The 20234-nt window shown below is 29.4% G+C and overlaps 1 protein-coding gene across 1 annotated transcript; it reads right to left on the bottom strand.

Moving 5' to 3' along the window:
• Positions 1-10963: 10963 nt before the first annotated feature.
• Positions 10964-13351, bottom strand: LOC105129603 (BAG family molecular chaperone regulator 1-like). The gene is made up of 4 exons (XM_011031725.1): positions 12503-13351; positions 12041-12297; positions 11803-11949; positions 10964-11697 (listed from the first exon to the last, which is right to left on the bottom strand). The coding sequence occupies exons 1-4, from the start codon at positions 12723-12725 to the stop codon at positions 11257-11259; spliced, it is 1068 nt and encodes a 355-aa protein (XP_011030027.1). The 5' UTR covers positions 12726-13351; the 3' UTR covers positions 10964-11256.
• Between the last annotated feature and the right edge of the window lie 6883 nt (positions 13352-20234).

The raw sequence follows: 20234 nt of genomic DNA, 5'->3' as shown, positions 1-20234 counted from the left end.
GTATAATTAACTTTCCTGTGATTCGACCCCGGTCTTGCCGGGTTATTTATTACTTCAACACTCCTGCACTTAAGAGAAGACATCAATCTTTTAGTCGTGTCACAAAACCGTTGAAATCCAGGTCAGATTATGATCCTCATTTTATTATTTTCTCTTCCTATATAATTTTCTTTTACATTCATGCACTGACTCAACTATTAAAAAAAAAATATTCATAAATTTTTTTTTTAAGACTCGTAAACCCAATCGATGAAAATTTTAATTCATGTGAGAAGCTTTTTCACTACTTCATCCATCACCATTTCCAATATCAAGTAATTACAAAGGTTATTTTTGCTTTTTATTTTCATTTTTTATTAATTTATAAATAAAAGACTCAATAATTTATTATTTCTTATGATCTTATCATATCCCGTTCTCTTGAAGAAAAAAAGAAGTTAGAATAACAGTATTTTCCAAAAGTTTCAAGAAAGAAAAGAAAAGAATGAGCTCACTCAAAGGCTGAAGATGAATTGAAATTGAACACAATCAATCTTGTCTCGCAAAGGGGAATATGCTTATCTTATCAATAGATAAAAAAATAATAAAATTAAATGGATGATTATGAATCCGTATTTCTGCTCACATTAGATGGCGTTGCTTCAAAGGCAAATATCAATACGCACCCCCCGTTTTTTTTTTTCTCAGATAAACTGAGTTAAGAAAAGGCCATTTTCATCATAGTAAAGTGGACCACTTGTTCTGTGAAGAATAAACTATCTAGCTGGGAGATCAATAGAGAGCAGAGAGTCTATGCTTACGGAGACAATGGCAACAGCAGAGTTATTAGCGCCTTCGATAGAGAGTATATATTTTTTTATATTTCTTGATTTCAGATAATAAAAAATAAATAATTTTTTAAAAAAATATATTTATATATATCTCATCTTTCTAAGCAAATACATTTGTATTTTTGTTTTGTTTTTTACTAGAATACTAACCAAACACATTAAGTACTGTATGAAGTTAAAAACTTTAATTTCTTATTATATTAAAATCATAATCAATTTTTATTCATCGATGCTCAGTTTTAGATAAGCTAACTATATGTCCACATCCCAGTTAATGTTTCGCAAAAAAATACTAATCTTTTTTTATATGATATCTTTTGAAAACCAGGACTAAAATGAAAATACAAATCAATTCCAAGAATTTATTTTAAGCCTCGAACTTCGAAACCCAAATTATGACTCCGAGATCTAGGCTCGGCCGTCCCACATGTGGGAGACAAACTTGAGGACCCATAGGCCACGATTCTTAGTCAACTTTGTTGTTTTGCATGCATGGTTGTCTTTTAATTAATTGCCATAAACGAAAGGAGAAGAGAAAAATGCACATACTACAGGTCATACATGGATGGTTGCTTCTTTACTTTAACTTTTCCATGGGCTGATAAAATTAGAGAGGAGGAGGCTCCATTTATCTATGTAATTCAAATTATGTTATTGATGCTCTTTCAGACCAGACATAGTTTAAAACACAGCATTACAGTGTGACAAACATGTATCATGAAGAACAAAAAATTTACCTGTAGAGGCATGCAAATTGGATTTTGTGCTGAACAATGTTTGTGGAAATTAATCTAATCTACCAATACCTGAAAAATAGTGATTTGATGAGACTTACACCTTAATTAGATCATGTAATAATTTTTCTTGCCTAACATGGTTAACCTTCTTAGTGTATCCAATTAAAGAATCTTAATTAAACACCTCCTTTGAGAAAGACTTTAAATCAAATAATTCTATAGATCATCCCCATGATCCCACACAGTCTAAGCGCATCCACTCTCACCCACAAGAAAACAAAACGAAAGAGAAATCTTTTCAAATAATACATCAACATTAAATAATCCTGTAAATCAATCATTTTCAATTACTAGGAGAATTGAATGCCTTGCTTCCCGTTCATGCATCACCTGTTTTTCCTGAAAACTATGGGCTGCTTTGTGCCTCTAAATATTGATCCTGTGTTGTTCATTGTCCACAAATTCGAACCACAAATTAGGTACCGAAGCTCATGTTTTCTTTAGCCGTACTCATTGCGTGTGAAGGCAAGTGTCGTGATGCATCATCCACAATAACAAATAATAAGATTGCATAGACCGACCAATGTTAGGTGATTTTGATTGTAAATTTTTTTCAAAAATAAAAGAACGGTTTGCATCAATTCAAATTGAAAAAATTACCTGAAGGTATATTAATTCAAATTATACTTATTCAATTCTAACAAGTTTAGAACTAAATCAAACCAAATCAATTGGTTTAATTAGGTTTGATATTTTTAAAAAATAATTTGTTCTGTTTGATCTTTTGATCCAACCAAAGTGTCTAAACCGATACTCCCCCCCTAACTACAATTAGAATTCATTATTTCTAAGTGCTTTCACATGCAAGGATAGTTTGGATTTTCATCAAATGAATTAGATGATTTTTTTTATTGAGATTTTCTAAGTATTTCATTTTATACACCCGATTTTGACGAGAATGATGCCCTAATGATATTTAATGGTGGAATGGAAGTTCGAATTACATAGAACCTCCTAATTGTAAAGTCTATGAAGTGTAAACTCACCTAACCACCCAACATCCAACGGTCCATCAACTTTCATAGTAGTAACCTCTTCTACCTTTCCTTTTTGGTTAAATAAAGTACATTAAGTAGTGAACCTAATCTCAAACTGCACTTTTTTGCCGAAGTTGGCTTCTAAAGTATTTATTGATAACATTATGATAATGATGGCAGTATACTACCATCTATCTTCTCTTATATGATGAAACCGTGTTGAAATTCCTCTCATAGCTTTGCTGAGCTGATGTTGAAGTCCACTATCTGCGTCATAGCTTTGTTGAGCTGATGTCGAAGTCCACCATATACGTGTAGGAGTAGTTTCATTTGACAGGAAAAGAGACGCAGAGACTGATGGCTATTACTATGCATTGGAGGTAAGAACTAAGCCCATTAAAGATCTTGTATGAGCTTGTTAAAAGCCTTGATAATTGTTTGACGAAGTCCATTGGTAAGGCCAGCTACTTTACCAGGCCATTATCAGCCTTGATCGAAAAAAGGAAAGGGAGAAAAAATTCCTAGCTGGTTGTCACCATAGAAGGTGCTTCTTGTATACATAATAACTTTGGCTATAGATCTAATCTCAAGCTGCATTGTTTTTCCCAAGTTGATTGTTAAGCAAGTTAATAGCATAATTCTTTCTCACGGTTGAATATAAGCAGTATGCAATGATATAGAAGCTCTGTTGAAGTTCTGTTCTCACAGTTTTGTTAGGTCGATGTTTGCAGCCCACTACCACTTCGCAATTATTCTGAAAGCTTTGCTGGATTGATGTTAAAGCCCACTGCATGTATGAATAGTTTGATTTGCAAGGAAAAGAGAAATTGCCGACACTACCATGGACTAGAGGGACAAAGTTTGCCTTCCGAAATATCTGCTAGATTACGTCCTCTCAACAGTGCACTTAAACTACCAGGCAGAGGATAGACTAATCTAGGAGTACAGTAAATCAGAAAGATTTTCCATTAAATCTCTACGTGAGCTACTAAGTCCCACTCTCTATTTCAACACTCAGCTTTTTTTTTTACTGGGATTTAAAAAGTTGTAGTCCCTCCTAAACTAGAGATTTTTTTGTTAAATAACTATCATTATCAGAATTAATACCCATGATATATTAGTTAAAATAGATGTTTTAAATAGTTCATTAAGAAAGAGTTAGTTGATCATATATTTTTACATTGCAATAAGCATTTAATTAGTTGATCATATATTTTTACATTGCAATAAACATTTAATTATTTAGTCCAAAATCATTAAGTGGTGGGTTTTTTCATGGTGTTGCATAAAAAGCTTGTCAGGTTTATTCTCTTAGTGGACTTTCATGATTCATGATAAATTCCAAAAGAAAGCATGTTTAATGTTGTTTTTCTCAATGGCATGATTCATTTGACTCATTCAAACTGATTTGATCTTTCAACAAAAGACACCAAACTATGATATAGTTTTCTTTCTATGTTTATGCTCAACAAAAGACACCAAACTATGATATAGTCTTTTTTCTTGTTATCACTCGGCTATGTTTATGGTAAAAAGCAATTCATCCTAACTTCCCCTACTCCTCTTCAAATCTATTTAAATCAACAATAGATCTGATTTGATAGTCCAGTATTCAGACTACCAGGATTGTTGTTATGTGATCTCCTCTAATAATTAACAGCTTTAAATGAAATGTGGATAGATTCTCTTTTGAAAAGCATAAACCCTCATGTATAGGTGATATCCTGCGAAATCACTATAATAATATCCTTCAAATATAGCTGAATTGAGAGCTGTTTTCAAAGTTATTGAGCTCTCAGCCTCAAATTATCTCCTTCATCATAAATATAAAACTATTGAATTTGATTTTGTCAATATCACTAGCTGGATGCATAATCCTCACAACAGGCTATAGATACACCGAAAGCTCTTCTTCTCAGTACAGAGATTGACTAGATTTTTTGGCTCAATCACTTCTGTTTATATTTACCGTGAGAGCAATAATACAACAAATTACATGGCTAAATAAGGAGTGTGAAGATCAAATGATTTTATTGCCTGATTTTGATCCAGCCTTTAGTTATGTGATGTTTTTTATGATAATCTTATTGTATGTATTTGGTTTAACTCTGCAAATTATACCTATCAAGATATTAAAGATATATCTATTTAAAGGAATAGTTATAGTAATAAGACGGAGTGGAGATTGTTGGAAGTCTTCCCTAGATCTTTTGTTGAGATGGTTAGCTTGTGGAGACTTCAATATTGCTTTCTTCAGCTAATTTTACTGTTTGTTTATCTAGTATAGATCTTTTTTCTTTTCGATAGTTTCTGCAAAAGCTGCTATAATACAAACTTTATAATATTTTCCTTTTGTGATTTAATGAAATCTTATATCTCTCAAAAAAATACAAGAAAAAAAAAAGTTTTTCCAAAATAAATAAATAAAAATCTCTGCCTAAACGGCTGGAATTATTTCAGCTATTTGTGCCAGTACGAATGGCTAGAAAATTTCACTCCAAAATCTCCCACGTACTTGGTGTTGTACCGTTCTGACCAATCACACTTTTATGCATTCATTCATAATTTTTCTATGCACAAGCATTTATTTATATTTATTCAAAACATGTATCCTTTTCTACACTAGGCAGAAATATCACCATCAACATCATTTTTTTATCAATAACCTGGCACAATAATTATAACATGAACATCATCAACATTATTCATAAAAAATATGGCACAATAATTATAACATGATACATCAACTAAGAATGATGCGGTCAGCAAAAACAATTTTTTCATCAATAATACATTCTCTTGTATGTAAAAAAACAAAAAAACAAAAATCAAGGTACATCAATCAAGAACCACGTGGTCAGCTAAAATAATTTTTTCATCAATGATACATTCTCTTGTCTGTAAAAAAATAAAAAAACAAAAATCAAGGTTTAAATTTATAAATACACCTAGTCATCAGCAAGGCAACAAAAAAAAAAAACCAAGCCTATCAAATAGCAATCTCTAGCAAAACAATCTCAGCCAAACCAACCAGCCAAACAAATGAAAAACTCTAGCAAAACAATCTCAGCCAAACCAAACCAACCAGCCAAACAAATGAAAGCAAGGCCAGGTTAGTCTGTACAATTTTGTTTTTTCAGGCGAATAATATCTTTTAGACAAGTCCATCAACTCGGTCATGAAAAACCTAATTTTATGTGAAGTTTCCTCATCATTTCATCACTAGCCTCAAACTCTATATCAATGTTATTAAACCATGATCCAACCTAAAGCTTGGTTCATGAATTGAGTAGGTTGAACCATGCAATTCAAAATTATCATTTCAAGATTCTTTTTAAAAAATTAAAATAATATTATTTATAAAAAATTAAACAAGATTTTGATTAGTTTACTGGTTAACATGCTGAGTGAATCGAGTTTGCCCATATTATCTTCTCCTCAGTTTAACTTGAAACCTAACATAACATAGACCAAGTTTACTGGTTAACATCCTGGAATAACCCATCAAGCGGAGCTTACTTTAAAAACACTGCTAATGAGATATAATTCGTCCCCACATAATTGTTAGCCCAACTTAATTTATCTTTAGTTTTCAAAAAAGTTAATTTTCAGGAAACAAGTATCATTGCTTTATTGATAATTTATTTTATCGAATAGTGTTTTAAATTAGTCAAAACCTAAATGGGTATGAAGAAAGAAAAGCAAAAGGGAGTCTTGAAGTGGGCTTAGTTAGTTTTACATGTTCACCAACGTACTTGACAGACCATGATACATAGGCCAGTGGATCGTGTTTTCCCGTCCAAAGATACTTTGGGTTTAACCATGCACCAACAAAGTTAGTCGGGAGGTTCGAGCCATATTGTCTGTCAATTAAGCTTAAAGAGTGAGCCCCAAATGGTGGTCTTCACCCGACCCATTCTCGAGCCACCAATGGGGCCAGCTGAATTTTAAGGCATCAATCCACAGTGGATTGGCTCTTTGGAGCTGAAATGAAGAAGAAGGAAGAGACAAGGGAATTTTGTTGTAACTGGTTGGGGTGTTGCTGTTTTCATTTGATTTTAGCCACATAAATAAATTTGGCTTTGCAATGAAATAATAATGAAGCTTGAGATTGTGTTGATATAGGTTTCTTGGATTCGAAATTCTATTTTTAACACAATTTTACTTTCCAGTACAGGTTCGTCATACATACATTACAACTCGAATAAAAAAAATTGAATATAAAAAGATTTAAGTTATAAAATATTATTTGATATTATTATTAAACCTAACTTTTTATTTAATCTGAGTTTAAAATTAAATTATATGAAAGTTGATTTAATATGACCTTGTCAATTTCACAAGTTCAAAAGCAACTAAAACAATCGATAAAAAACATAATTTGGCTTTAAAAAAATTTAGATGATGTTTTTCAATATTAAAATGTCAATATATTAAATTCAAGCTTTGTTGCTTAACAAATTTTACTTTCCAGTACAGGTTCGTCATATATTACGACTCGAATTAAAAAAATTGAACATAAAATCAAGTCATAAAATATTATTTGATATTATTATTAAACCTAACTTTTTATTTAATCTGAGTTTAAAATTAAATTATATAGAAGTTGATTTGATATGACCTTGTCAACTTGACGAGTTCAAAAACAACTAAAACAATCGATAAAAAACATGATTTGGCTTTAAAAAAACTTAGATGACGTTTTCCAATATTAAAATGTCAATATATTGGATTCAAGCTTTGTTGCTTAACCTGCTAGATTTGTAATGCGGGTGATAGACTCCATTATGTTTAAGATATTTGTTTTTTTAACTAACTTTTTACTTAATTATAATAGAACAAAAATATATATTCGGAAATTCAAGTATAAACTAGATGTTGAGATATTTATTTGAAAATATAATATTTTTATAAAAAGTCAGCCAAAATAATTTATAAATACAAATTTAAAATCAAATAAATATTAAAAAATTAAAAATTAAAGAAAATTAAAGAAAAAAAAGAATATTAAAAAATTAAAAATTAAAAAAATTTAAAGAAAAAAAAAGATAAACAGTTAAAGAGATAAATTGAAACACCATCTTTTCTTGATATATTAAGTAATATCCAAATTTATATCCACATCCAATTCTTTTCTTTTTTTTCATGTAATTAGAGTGTCCAAGATCTCCAAATTTATATCCACATCCAATTCTTTTTTATTTTTATTTTTTCATGTAATTAGAGTGTTCAAGATGTACACTCATGTTCAGATATCTAATACTAGACACGATTATCATAACGCAATATCTGAAGGGTCATAGCAATGTCAAAGCAATATATATATGGAAACATGTCAGACTCTGCAAGATACATGAAATAAGAAATTCACCATATTATTTTGTAATTATTGAATATCCTTTTTTATCTTAATATTTTTGTTTTTTTAATGTATCATAACATATATGGGAATTTGAGAGGAAGAACAAGAGAAGATGAAAAAAAATGTAAAATAGTTATTTGTTTTTAGTACTAAAAGGAAAATCTGAAAGATTTTGAAATCTATAAGGATAACATTGAAAAAACTTAAAAGAGTTGTGGTGGTAAAAGTAGAATATTGATAAATCATGTAATAGCTATCTATCCATTTGTCAGAAGGGATTTGCCGATTTCCAGCAACAGTAGTTCTGTCAGACTGAAATCTACTATCTTGTTTTCTTTTGAGCCCTGTCAAGCTTCATAATGTTTTTCTGCTTTGTGTTCTATGCAGGAGTATTTTTGTACTCTAGCATGAAAAAATATACAGTGAAAAAAATGTAGTGAAAATAATATTTAAGAAAATAATATAGCTTAAGTTTAAAGAGTCCATAATTTATAATTTACAATTTGCTATATTTTTTAAATTGCAAAATCCAACAAAATACATGATTTAATAAGAAAAAATGAAAGAGAAAAGATTTAAAAAAAATAGTAAATGAAAGAGAAAAGATTTAAAAAAAATACATTTAAACTTTAATGATAACATCACATTTACTATTGAAAAGATTCTGATGAGATGAATTTAATAATGTCAAAACAATTATTAACAATGATTCATTTGAGTGATTTAAAAATAAGTGAACTTTGAAATCTTTGGATAACTTATGTGTCTATTTATAAAAAAAAAGAGAGAAAATAATATTTTTAATAGTTTGTGGGAGATGAACAATGAGATGTTGAAACTTGGATGACATTTGAGCTTAAGTTTTGATATTTAATTTAGGCTTTGTTTGTTTGCTGGAAAATAGTTTATTTTAAAAAAAATAAATTCTGAAAAAAGTGAATTCCGAGAAAGTATTTTTTGATATTTGATAGTGTAATAGAAAATAAATTAGAAAATAATTTACAGTGTTTGGTTATGTTATGGAAAATGAGCTAGAAAATAACTTATTAATGTTTTATTTTTTTAAGTTTATTAAAATAATGAGCAAAAAATCTTACAAATTAAAAAGTTGAAAAAAAATATAATTTTATAAATTATCTTAGACAAAATAACTAATAATCAAAATAATAGAGATCAAATAAAAAATAAAAAAATTAAAAGATAAAAAAATTAAAATAATAATAATAAACATTTCATAAATTATTTCAAATAAAATAAGTAACAATTAAAAAAAAGAGATTCAAATAAAATAAGTAACAATTAAAAGAAAGAGAACCAAATTTGATAGATAAAGATTTTTAATAAAAAATAAGAAAAAAGCAAATAGAAATTATAAAAATAAGGATCAAAATTAATATAAAAATTAAATTTTAAGAGATGAAATTAAAAAATAAATATTCAAAATAAAATATATATAACAATCAAAAATTTGAGGATTAAATTTGATATAACCAGTAAATAATAATATTTCTAATTTTTTTATAATTTTACCTTAAATTTTCTAGGAAAATACTTTTCCAAAAATTAAGCTAATTTTTTTTTTAATTGAAAAGTGTTTTCTTTTGATTAATTTTCTTAATAAAAAATAATTATATAGAAGTATGAAAAATAATTTTTTTAAAAATAAACATTATCTTTAAAAAATTATTTTTAAAAAAATAAACATTATCTTAATAAATAATAAATAATGATGAAGTTATGCTGTCACTGAGTTACGTTGTCACTAAGTAATTAATAATTAATATATATAAGTATATATTATTTGAAAAACAATGAGATGTTTTTTAAAAAACTTTCTCGATGTAAAATTACTTACCAAACGGACCCACATGTACTTGTTTAATATTATTATAATTATTTATTTTTTATCCACCGACTAAATTGAGATTTTGGTGATGCTTTGCTTAACTGACTCTTTTTTGGCTTTATCTATTGATGCAAGCTTTGATGAGCATCAGAAGATAGAGACACAACAACCTTTTCTAATTTAGATCGTAACTTTTTCTCTCTTTCTTTCTGCTTCTGGTTTGTTATCAAACCATTAAACTAATATTTGTTTAGAGTAATTCAAGTTCCAAATAGTAAATCCATTAATTTACTGGTGTCATGGACCTTTGCATGATACAGTCATAATTTTGATGATGGATAGGACGCAGAAAATGTAAGACAAACTATCAAATCATGAAAAAGATTGCAAAGGCATCAGATTTTTACCCTTGGATTAGCGCTCTAACAATCTTAATTATGGAAGTTAAAGTTGTTTTGTGCTGAAGTTTCGCAGCAATCCTTTCCCTATTGAGACCTATAGAAAGTCTAGCGGTAGTATCCATTTGGAAAAGAATTTAGAGCCATTGTTTAGAATTTAAAACTTTAAGCTTTTTGTTGATTTGGCAGCCTTTCGATCATCCTCTTTAAGAAACAATTGGAAATATTTGTACTTTACAAAGCCCCGTGATCATTTTATGACTTGAATAATCGTAACATGTCATGGATTGCAGGCAGGTGTCCAATTTCTTTCCCAGCACTCCATCTTCTCATACTGGTTGGTCCTAGCAGTTTCATGTCTGTAGTGGGGTAATAGATAGCTAGAAATTATATAGAGGAAGCAAGGTGAGGAAGGTTACTGAATTTGGAATAGATTCCATGTGTAGAACAGATCATACTTTAAAATAGGTTAAACCAATCCTCTGTTATCATTTCCTTGTGCACTTTATCAAGGCTTGTCTTTGTATGATTGGAGGTTCGTTACTTGGATTTGCAAAAATCCTCCATGGCTACTCCCTTTTTGTCAGTTTGTAGCCCCTACAGGAAGCAAGGCATGAAGGGGTTAATTAATTTATCAGCAAGCATTATACTTTTCCATTTAGAACAGCTGACAGTCCAAGACAATGATTTACAGCATCGAGGGAGGGAGAAAAGGGGTTTGTGAATTGTAACGTTCTTGAAATAGGGCAGTAAAGCAAGTATACAGATCCCCCTTCATCTTGGAAGTGAGAAGGCCTGGAAACTGAGTAACCATACAGAATGGCAAATGTGTACAGCAGAATACAAGATAGAAGAGATTGATAGCAATAATCAACTACCGTGCTAACCCCAATTATTTCCTGCTTGAACTGAATGTGAGACACAGACAGTAGGGGTTGCTGAAGAAATCTAAATACATCAAAGAATGGAGGAGATAACAAACCAACTGGAGATAAATCCAAAACACATCCACACAATGAGAAAACAACAACTACGTGGAATACAGTTTAGTTGAAGAAATCCCAAGGGAACTTCGGCTGATGGGCTGAAGTTTTGGTGGCTGTGGAGGATGTAGATATTGAAGGGACCGGCTCTAAAGCTGGATTAGAATCAAATGTTTCCCATTGCGTGGTTACAACAACTTCCCCTGATGCTGAATGCCTTGATGGCTGCTGTTGTTGATGGATCGATAAATGTTCGAACGGGTGCCGCTGTTCTTCTTCTTCTTCTATTGGTATTAATGTGTGTCCATTGGTATACCTTGGTTGCCGCTTTTGAATTGAGGCTATTTTTTGTCCATTAGAATGTTTGTGTTGCTGCTGCGTTGGTGCGTGGTGTCCATTACCAATAGGCATGGAGGCCTTGATTTCGTCAGCGTTACCATTAGGCATGGAATTCTTGATCTTCAACATATCGAGAGTCTCAACATACTTTTGCACCCTTTGAACCTTGGAAAGTAAGAAAGTTCAGCGCCATGACAAAAAATGTGTTTTATGCAGTAATCAATTACTGAAACCAATATCTACTTCGAATTCAAAATCAAGGTTAATTACCTGTATTTTCCTTTGCAATTTGACATCGCCGTCAGCCATAATTCCATCCAATTTCAACAATTGATTCATCAATAACTCGATCAAATTAAGCACGCTTTTCTCTGCTACTTTCCCACCTTTAGTAATTACTGATTCAAAGGCTGAAACCTAACCAATTTGCAATGAAAAGATCAATATCCAATAAACAACTACCACTACATTTTCTGATCAAGCTACAGGGCATAATTTGAAAGAATACCTGGCCGGCAAGCCGGTCAACTTCCAAGCTGATTTCTGATATGGATTTTGACGCCTTCTCCATCTTTGCATTCTTTCTCATCTCAAGAAACCTCTTCTCCTGACTAATCGGGTCCTCAACTAGCACCATTTTGGACCTGTCCTTAACTCCAGAAATATCAAGAAATGCTTTTGAATCCCTCTCTTTATCTTTGTAAATCAGCTTCTGATCTTGGTGGTGCAATCCTGTGGGTGCTGACAACATTTTCTTCAACTCCCCTGCGTCCCAGAAGAACCAGAAAGAAACCAAAAAAAATCATCATTGAATCAATCTCTCTAACTACTGCAGACTCCAAAATTCTGACCAACAACAGTTACAAAACCTAAATTCCCATCTGAAGTGTTACAAAAAGAACAAAAATTTAAGACTCTAAACAAGTCAAAAAATGAAAAGAACAAGGAAAAAGGAAGAAAGAAAACTTACCAAATGTAGCCTGTGAGCTAATATTGATTTCATGATAAGTTGACCCATATTTAACCTTGATTCTAATTGTCGGTGGAGGGATAGAGGTCCGATCAGAATCCGGGTCTCTCTTCTGTACTAACATTCCTCCTGGTCTCACCTCCAACTCACCACCACCACCGGCTGAGCCACCATTGATGTGTGACAGCCCAGTAGTTGCCTTAGCAGTCTTCATCTTCATCATTTTTTCTTCTACCTTTCTGTACCCGTCACAAAAAAATATGAAACTTTGAGACACAGAGAGAACACTAGCTAGATCTCTGAAAATAGTGAACCCTGACAACCTTTGCTAGAAACCAAAGCAACCCAATCGAGACAGAGGTTGCTAGACCTTGTTTCAGAAAGCTGTAACCCCAGCATTACACGAGGCCAATCCTAACAGCCACGCGTAGACTTGTAAAACACTAACTAAGCTTGTGTGTGGGTGTAATTTCTACTCCAATGGCGTCTCTCAAAAGAAGAAAATAAAAACAAGGGAGAAGAATCTTTAACAATTCTTGCAATTCAAGAAAATCAGGAATCTAAACAACAACCTTTGAAATCAAGAAAGCTAAATGCAACCCCTCCCGGTCAGATCTCTCTTCGACAAAAATGGAACCAGATATTTTCAAGAAACACTTCAAAAAATATTGAAAGAAGCCAGAGAAAAATGAATTCAAGAAATGGGATTCTTTCCTTCTCTCTAGAGATTTCAAGAAGACAAAAATTATACCACTACAGGCAAAGAAAATGGAAATAATGTAGAGAAAATTTATTAAAAAGAAATGAGTGGACAGCTAACTAAGCTGTTGTTGTGACCAGAGAAAGTGTATTTATATATAGAGAGAGAGAGAGATTATAGATAAATATTAATCTATGTATTATTTGATGATTATAAAACTGCAAAAAGCCGCCAAAGCTTACTGTTTATGGTTTCCAGGTAAAAATCTTATACAAAATTTTGGCCCCATTGTTTTTACCAAATTTTAGAAGGTTGGCGTGTTATTATTCTGAATTCGAATTTAAGACTAATTAATTACATGATTTTCTTTAAATATATTGATTTTCTTAGTAATAGAGAATCTATTAATTGAAATGTAAGATTACTTGCATAATAATTTATTAGAAAAAAATTACATTCGATTCATAATAAAGATTCATTGAATCTTTGAATTAATTAAATGATTTGTTTAAAAAGTTATTAGTAAAAAAAATAATTCCAAAATGTTATAATTAAAAAAAAACTATATACGAAAAGGGTAATGTCAAGAAACACGATGAAAAAGTTGAGATTTAATGGGTTTTTTACTTTGAAGCACACGTGTTTTTTAGTGGTATTAAGTATAATTATACTACAGGATCAGGATCTCAAAATTTATGTTAATCTAGGTTTACGTGTATGTTTTTATATTTTTTAAAAAAATTAAAAATTTATTTTTTATTTTAAATTAATATTTTCTAATTTTTTCAAGTTATTTTAATGTGTTGATATAAAAAATATTTTTTAAAAAATATTATTTTAATGTATTTTCAAGTAAAAAATATTTTAAAAAATAATAACAACCACATTTTCAAACACAAAATTTTAGTTATTTATTGAGCAATTTATCATTATTTATATAAGGTTTTTTTAAAAATAAAATAAAATTATTTTTTAAAAAATATAATTATTCTTATAACCTAGCCGGCCGAAACTTCAAGTTAGAAAAATATTAGGTTGATCTAATGTTTGAGTGGATATCAAAATAAAATACATGTAAAAAAACATAAAACTAAGAAAAAAAATTGCTATCTAATTTTATAATAACTAAAAACTATAGTTAATTTTTAAAGATTTTAGATAAATGAATAATTATATAATAAAAAAATAACAATTATCATATATATTATTTTTAAAATATGTTGCATTATTAATTATTTTGATTAATGTTTTTATTATGCTCACATGCTTAGTTTTTCTAATATGATATATGTGTGTTTTCTTTATTAAAAGTAAAAAAAGTAAGATGTAAGGTTATGTTTTGGGATTTATGCCTGATAAATATAACTTATATTCACAAAAAAATTGTTGAGTTTTTAAGAGATTTTTTATATATATAATTAGGCTCTAGAAAATTTAAAAATTGTTTTTAATAATATTTTAAGAAATCCTTATGAAGATAACCAGATTAAACGATCATTAGTTTTCACATGGCTAAATATAATCATGATTTAAAAAAAATAATTAAAAATAAAATATTTAGATCAATAAAATACCAATATCTTATGCTTAAAATCAAAGAAACTAATAACAACTAAAAAAAAAAAAAACATGACTGAGCACGTACTCGTGAACTTACCCATGAATGTCAAAATGGAGCTCAATATCTAAAAAATGTCCATGTATCAAGCACGATGTAATGCTCATTAATTAATAAGTAATTAAGAATAATTATCTTTTCATAAGTCATTGCTTGTAGTGATTCTTCTGTGGTCCCTGGCTCAATTAATAGAGTTTGACATCAGTTGGATTATCTGACTGGTGGCAATTCTTGAAACGCCGTCGTTTTTTATTCATCCATCGATCCATCCAGACGCCATTTTATAAATTTAAATCTGATATATATTATATGCTATTATTTTTAAATATCAAAATAGTAATATATCATTAAAAAAAAATCGTATTATTTATGATGAAAAATTAAGGAAAAAAATCAACTCAAATGGATGACGTGGGTTTTTTTTTTAATAAAATGAATGGATGATGCCTTCGTCTACAATCCGAAGCCCTTGTACCTATTTTTTTCTTTTAAAAAATTCAAGTTTACTATGTGAGTTTTTTTTTTTAAAAAAAATAAATAGTTAACATATATTTCACCTTTTTAAGCGAGGTAAAAGATTTGGACTCTAAAATCCAAAAAAATTCTTTTTTTTCCTTCTAAAAACCCTTAATCAATATTCTAAAAATTTCAATATCCTTATTTCTAGTCGAAAACCGCCCTTTAATTAGTCTTGAAATTCAAAATCAAACAAACCAAAAATAACCTTTTATATATTCAAATTACTTTTATTGAATTTTTAGTTTCAAGACAAACTCATTAATATCAAAAAACAATTTTATGATTAGAATATGATCTTAGTTTCAAGACAAACTCATTAATATCAATTTTTTTTTATGGTTAGAATATGATTAACCAAAACTTAATAAATTTTTAATAAATTATACCAATGCATTAAAAGAAATTTAATAATTTTTTCTAAATGTTAATTCCAAATTTTGAACCTAAAAACTCAAACAAAATAACAGACTCTCTTAATGATAAAATCAATCCCTTAAATTTAACTTAATTTAAAAAGAAACTTCATCTTAGTCCACCAAAATTGACTCAAAATGGCAGCATAAAGTTTTTTTTAATATAAAGTGCATAAAAAGAGACAATAATAAATAATAATAGTACAAAGGTGGACCGTGTCAATATTCTCCGTGGAAACCAAGTTAAAAAACATGGTGCTTACGTCACACATAAGTAAATCACACGTGTCGATCATCGGTACAATCAAAACACCGACCCAAAATTTAGGTTACTCTACGCCCCTTATTTTTTACTTGTCTCTCTCTCGACTTTATTGCCTGCCACCGACACTTTTACACGTGAGAGTCACACGTTCGTGAATGTACACGTGTCGATTTACTGATGTGTGATTTGTGTGACTGGAATAGATTCGGGGCATGCGTATATGATTTTGACAATGTGACCTTCTTATGCTTGCATTTAATTTGGAAGCGATGGAGGGTCTGTTTGGATTTGTCTTAATTTGTCAATATTAATTAATATTTGTCCATCAAAATTAATTTTAGTTTTAAAATTTTCAATTTTTTCCTAATAATTATGCATTTAGCCCTTTTAAAAATAAAATATATGCTCTTTAACCTTGTATGTTTTTTTTTTTTTAATGATGGCACCCCCAATTAAGAGATTTCTAGTTCTGCCCATGAACACACATGCATGCATGAATCATAAATCATAAAATATAATCTTGCTTCTGAGATTTATTTTCGTGATGCTTCTTCATGTGTTAGTAATTAGTTAGTTCGTCGCTCATTTGATTAAACAATGGGATTATAATATATGTTATTAGCTCTCTCTCTCCTTTTGTTTTTAATATTGTAGATATAATTCACGGATAGATAGCCACTTTCAAGAATTAAATTACAGAGCAGAGCTCGTTAACTTAAGATTCTCAGCTATCACATATTAATATATAAATTATAAAATTCAAATCAGAGATGTTATCATTACTTATCTTTTCAATTAAAGAAGAAGAAGAAGAAGAAGAAGAAGTCTCTTTAATTAGTGTAAAGCTTAATGATTAAACTAGTGAGATTAATTAATATCGAGGCATTGTTTTAGGGTTTCGAGCAACTGGGTTTCAAGGCATGTTTGATTTGGGACAAGATGCCGACCAATTGGCATATAAAAATAGGGTTTATCGGAAAATGCTCAGCTAGCTATTGGTTTTCATGGAATTTCTGTGGGGAGGTATGGTAGAAAAACATATGCAGCACGTGACAGTGGAACAGAGACACTTTTTCTGTACCTTAAATTACAAAAACAAAAATGGTGACAAACATATGGTTGAGTTCCTGCCAAGCAGTTTCAGCCACTTCCCCTTTTCATCAAGGCAGCAGAACTTGGACCCATTGTGTTGGAATCTCTACCAAAGGAGTTAGGAAGAAGAATTAATGCATATTATTAAATCAGAATTTTGTTTGATTAACGAAAATCAAACTCCATAAAACTTGATTGATTACCCTTTTCGAGATTAAAAAACATAAATAAATGTGTTTATTTTGTCCGTGACACTGACCAAATACAATCTAAATACCAACTCACATGATTAATGTTAATCTTGAAAATAAGTTATAAAATAGAATCTGAAAAATCCCATACGTTGGATTAGTTATGATGAAGTCCACCGACAAAAACTATATATTAGGATAACAATTTCGGGAACATATTTTGTGTTAATTATATATTCTAATTACTGCTGTAAATTAATGAAAAATCATAAATGAGAGAAATACAACACAATAAGTTAGAAGATTGAAGTTTGACAATCTTTCTTGCTCTTTTTTTGAGGTTTTAAACTTTTGACACGTGTAGGAGTTGATAAATATTAAAGCTAGAAATCTCAATTTATATATTTATTAGAGTATTCACTCCAAATTAAAAGAAAGAAAGAAAGAATTTAGACAAAATATGGTCATAATTAACAAGTATTCTTGGACATTATTATTAAGAAAAGTAATATTCTTGGACATCATTAACATTAATACCCTTTGATAAATCAAATGTTGAATGTTGTATAGAAGTTCACATGACTGTATATATGGTTCGGACATTATTATTAAGAAAAGTAATATTCTTAGACATCATTAACATTAATACCCTTTGATTAATCTGTTGGTATGTAGCATTCTATTGATTAGGTGGCTGGGTAATGTTGTTGTCACTTGTATAATAAATTATTTGATCTCGAGGACTTTAACGAATTTGGTTCTTTGATTTGCTCCTTTAAACGACAATTATTAATTGGAAAATGTCAATTGAACTTCATACTAAAACGGTTTGTTTTTGTGCTATAAATTATATTTTGGTACGGAAACCTTAAATTAATATATTTTAATATTTTATTTTGATGATTTTGACATGTTCATATAAAAAAAAATCTAAAACAAAATTATTTATGCAGCCTTGCAGCACTTTTCAAAAAATTTGAATTTTTTTACTTTAAATTATTTTTTTGATTTTTTATATAGTTTTTAAAATAAAAAATAAAAAATCAATTTTTTTAAAAAAAACATAAAAATCGCTTCGTGATTGTTATGAATTGGACCGAATATATCAGTCAAAAGACCTCTATCGAAGGGTTTGATAATTCATTAGCAAAAATTAATTAAATTGGAAAACGATAATCCAACCACCAATTGAAGACCAAAAGGCAAGATGTCAAAATAAGGAGTTAGTAAGGAATTTCGACAAGCTGACAGGTGAACCGACAACCAAAAGCTCGAAATCAGAATCCGAACGGGGACTACTCTTCTCCGGAGGATCGATCGCCATGGGAGAGCATCTATTCGAAGGAAACTATGGGTTCGAAGGGGAGGAGCAAAACATTCTAATCCGAGCTGTCTATTTAAAATAGTCCGAGAAAGAGACGGTTGAGCGGGGAATTAAAGCTCAACCCGACTTACCGTCATCCTTTTCAAGGATAAACCGTGACCCGGGTTTTTTGTTTTTTTTTTTTCAAATTCAAACCTGTTTAAGTTCTAAGTTAGTCAAGTCTTTGATTAAATAGACACATTTTTAAAACATATGACAAACTTTAAATAATATTAAGTGTTTGTTTGAGAATATAATTTAAATTATTATTTAAAATAATTTTTATTTAAGAATATATTAAAATAATATTTTATTATTATTTTCTTAAAACTTATTTTTAATATAATATAATAACTATGATAAGCAAGTTTTATTTTTATAGCTTTATCTTCTAGGAAGTTGGTAAGAATTAGGGTTCATGTATTCAGCCCTAAGCCCATAAGCATTAAGGCAAAGGGCTCTGCACTTTATATTCCTCAACTTTAAGTTTTTTTGGGAAATATTATTCAACTCGTGTTTCTAAAACATTTAAAATTATTTTTATTTAAAATTAATGTTTTAGATATTTAAAGATCATTTTGAAGTGTTTAATATAAAAAAATTATTTTGAAAAAATAAAAAAAATCATCTTAAAATATTTTTAAATAAAAAATATTTTAAACCATAATTATCATTTCAATCCCAAACAATCCCGATTCATCTCCATCAGAGCATACAACCCACCATCTTATTATACATAGCCTCAGCAAAGACCACCCATATCAGAAATGACAAAAAAGCTTGAAAAAAAAGATTTTTTTAATATTAATAAATTAAAATCATTTTAAAAAACACTTTTTTTAAGGAAAAAAAACATTACAAAACATGGTGTTGACCTAAACGCATATGATAGATGATTTTATGGGTTCAACTTTCATACAAGTTATCCTACAATAATACAAGACAGTACTGAAACCTATTTGAAAACAATGTTACCAGAGTTAGGCTGAAATCTACGGGTTCCAAGATTCAACACAGTCATGAATACATGTTTAAAAGGAAAATCGATCCAGAAATAAATATATCTTGAATGATTAAAGTTCAAGAATATTTGTCGTGGCAAAGCACTCAAACTTCAATGGCCACTGAAGATTTCTGCTGCCGCACCAGCCACGGAAAGCTAATTTTCTTGGTGCCTATGAATGGAATGGGGTCATCAAATGGAAATGACGCATCACATCATGTATGACAAGCACATGAACACTATTGTCACCAGGGGAGACATGCATGAACTATCCAGCAATGTATAAGCTATGTAGCTGCCATGCACATCATTCATATCTCACAAGTCAAATCAATACGATTGCGATTGGATAAGAGATGCATCATTGTATTTGTTGTTTTAAAAATATTAAAATACTATATTTTTTATTCTTAAAAAAACATTTTTAATATTAATATATTAAAATATAAAAAATTTAATTTAATTTAATTTTTTATATTTTTAGATCATTTTAATATATTAAATTAATTTTTTTTATATTTTTAGATCATTTTAATGTATTGATATCAAAAATAATTTTTTTTAAAAA

This window comes from Populus euphratica, unplaced genomic scaffold (assembly GCF_000495115.2).
Source record: "Populus euphratica unplaced genomic scaffold, PopEup_1.0 scaffold16.1, whole genome shotgun sequence".
Classification (NCBI taxonomy): Eukaryota; Viridiplantae; Streptophyta; class Magnoliopsida; order Malpighiales; family Salicaceae; genus Populus; species Populus euphratica.
Note: the sequence above shows the minus strand (reverse complement) of the source record. Positions and strands in the feature narration are given on the sequence as shown.

What these genes read in the sequence shown, in the direction of transcription:
- LOC105129603 (XM_011031725.1), bottom strand. Translation starts at nt 12,725, where the DNA reads ATGATGAAGATGAAGACTGCTAAGGCAACTACTGGGCTGTCACACATC. An exon ending in TAGCTCACAGGCTACATTTG is followed by an intron (nt 12,298 to 12,502) that starts GTAAGTTTTCTT and finishes TCTGGGACGCAG; the next exon opens with GGGAGTTGAAGAAAATGTTG. An exon ending in AATTGCAAAGGAAAATACAG is followed by an intron (nt 11,698 to 11,802) that starts GTAATTAACCTT and finishes TTACTTTCCAAG; the next exon opens with GTTCAAAGGGTGCAAAAGTA.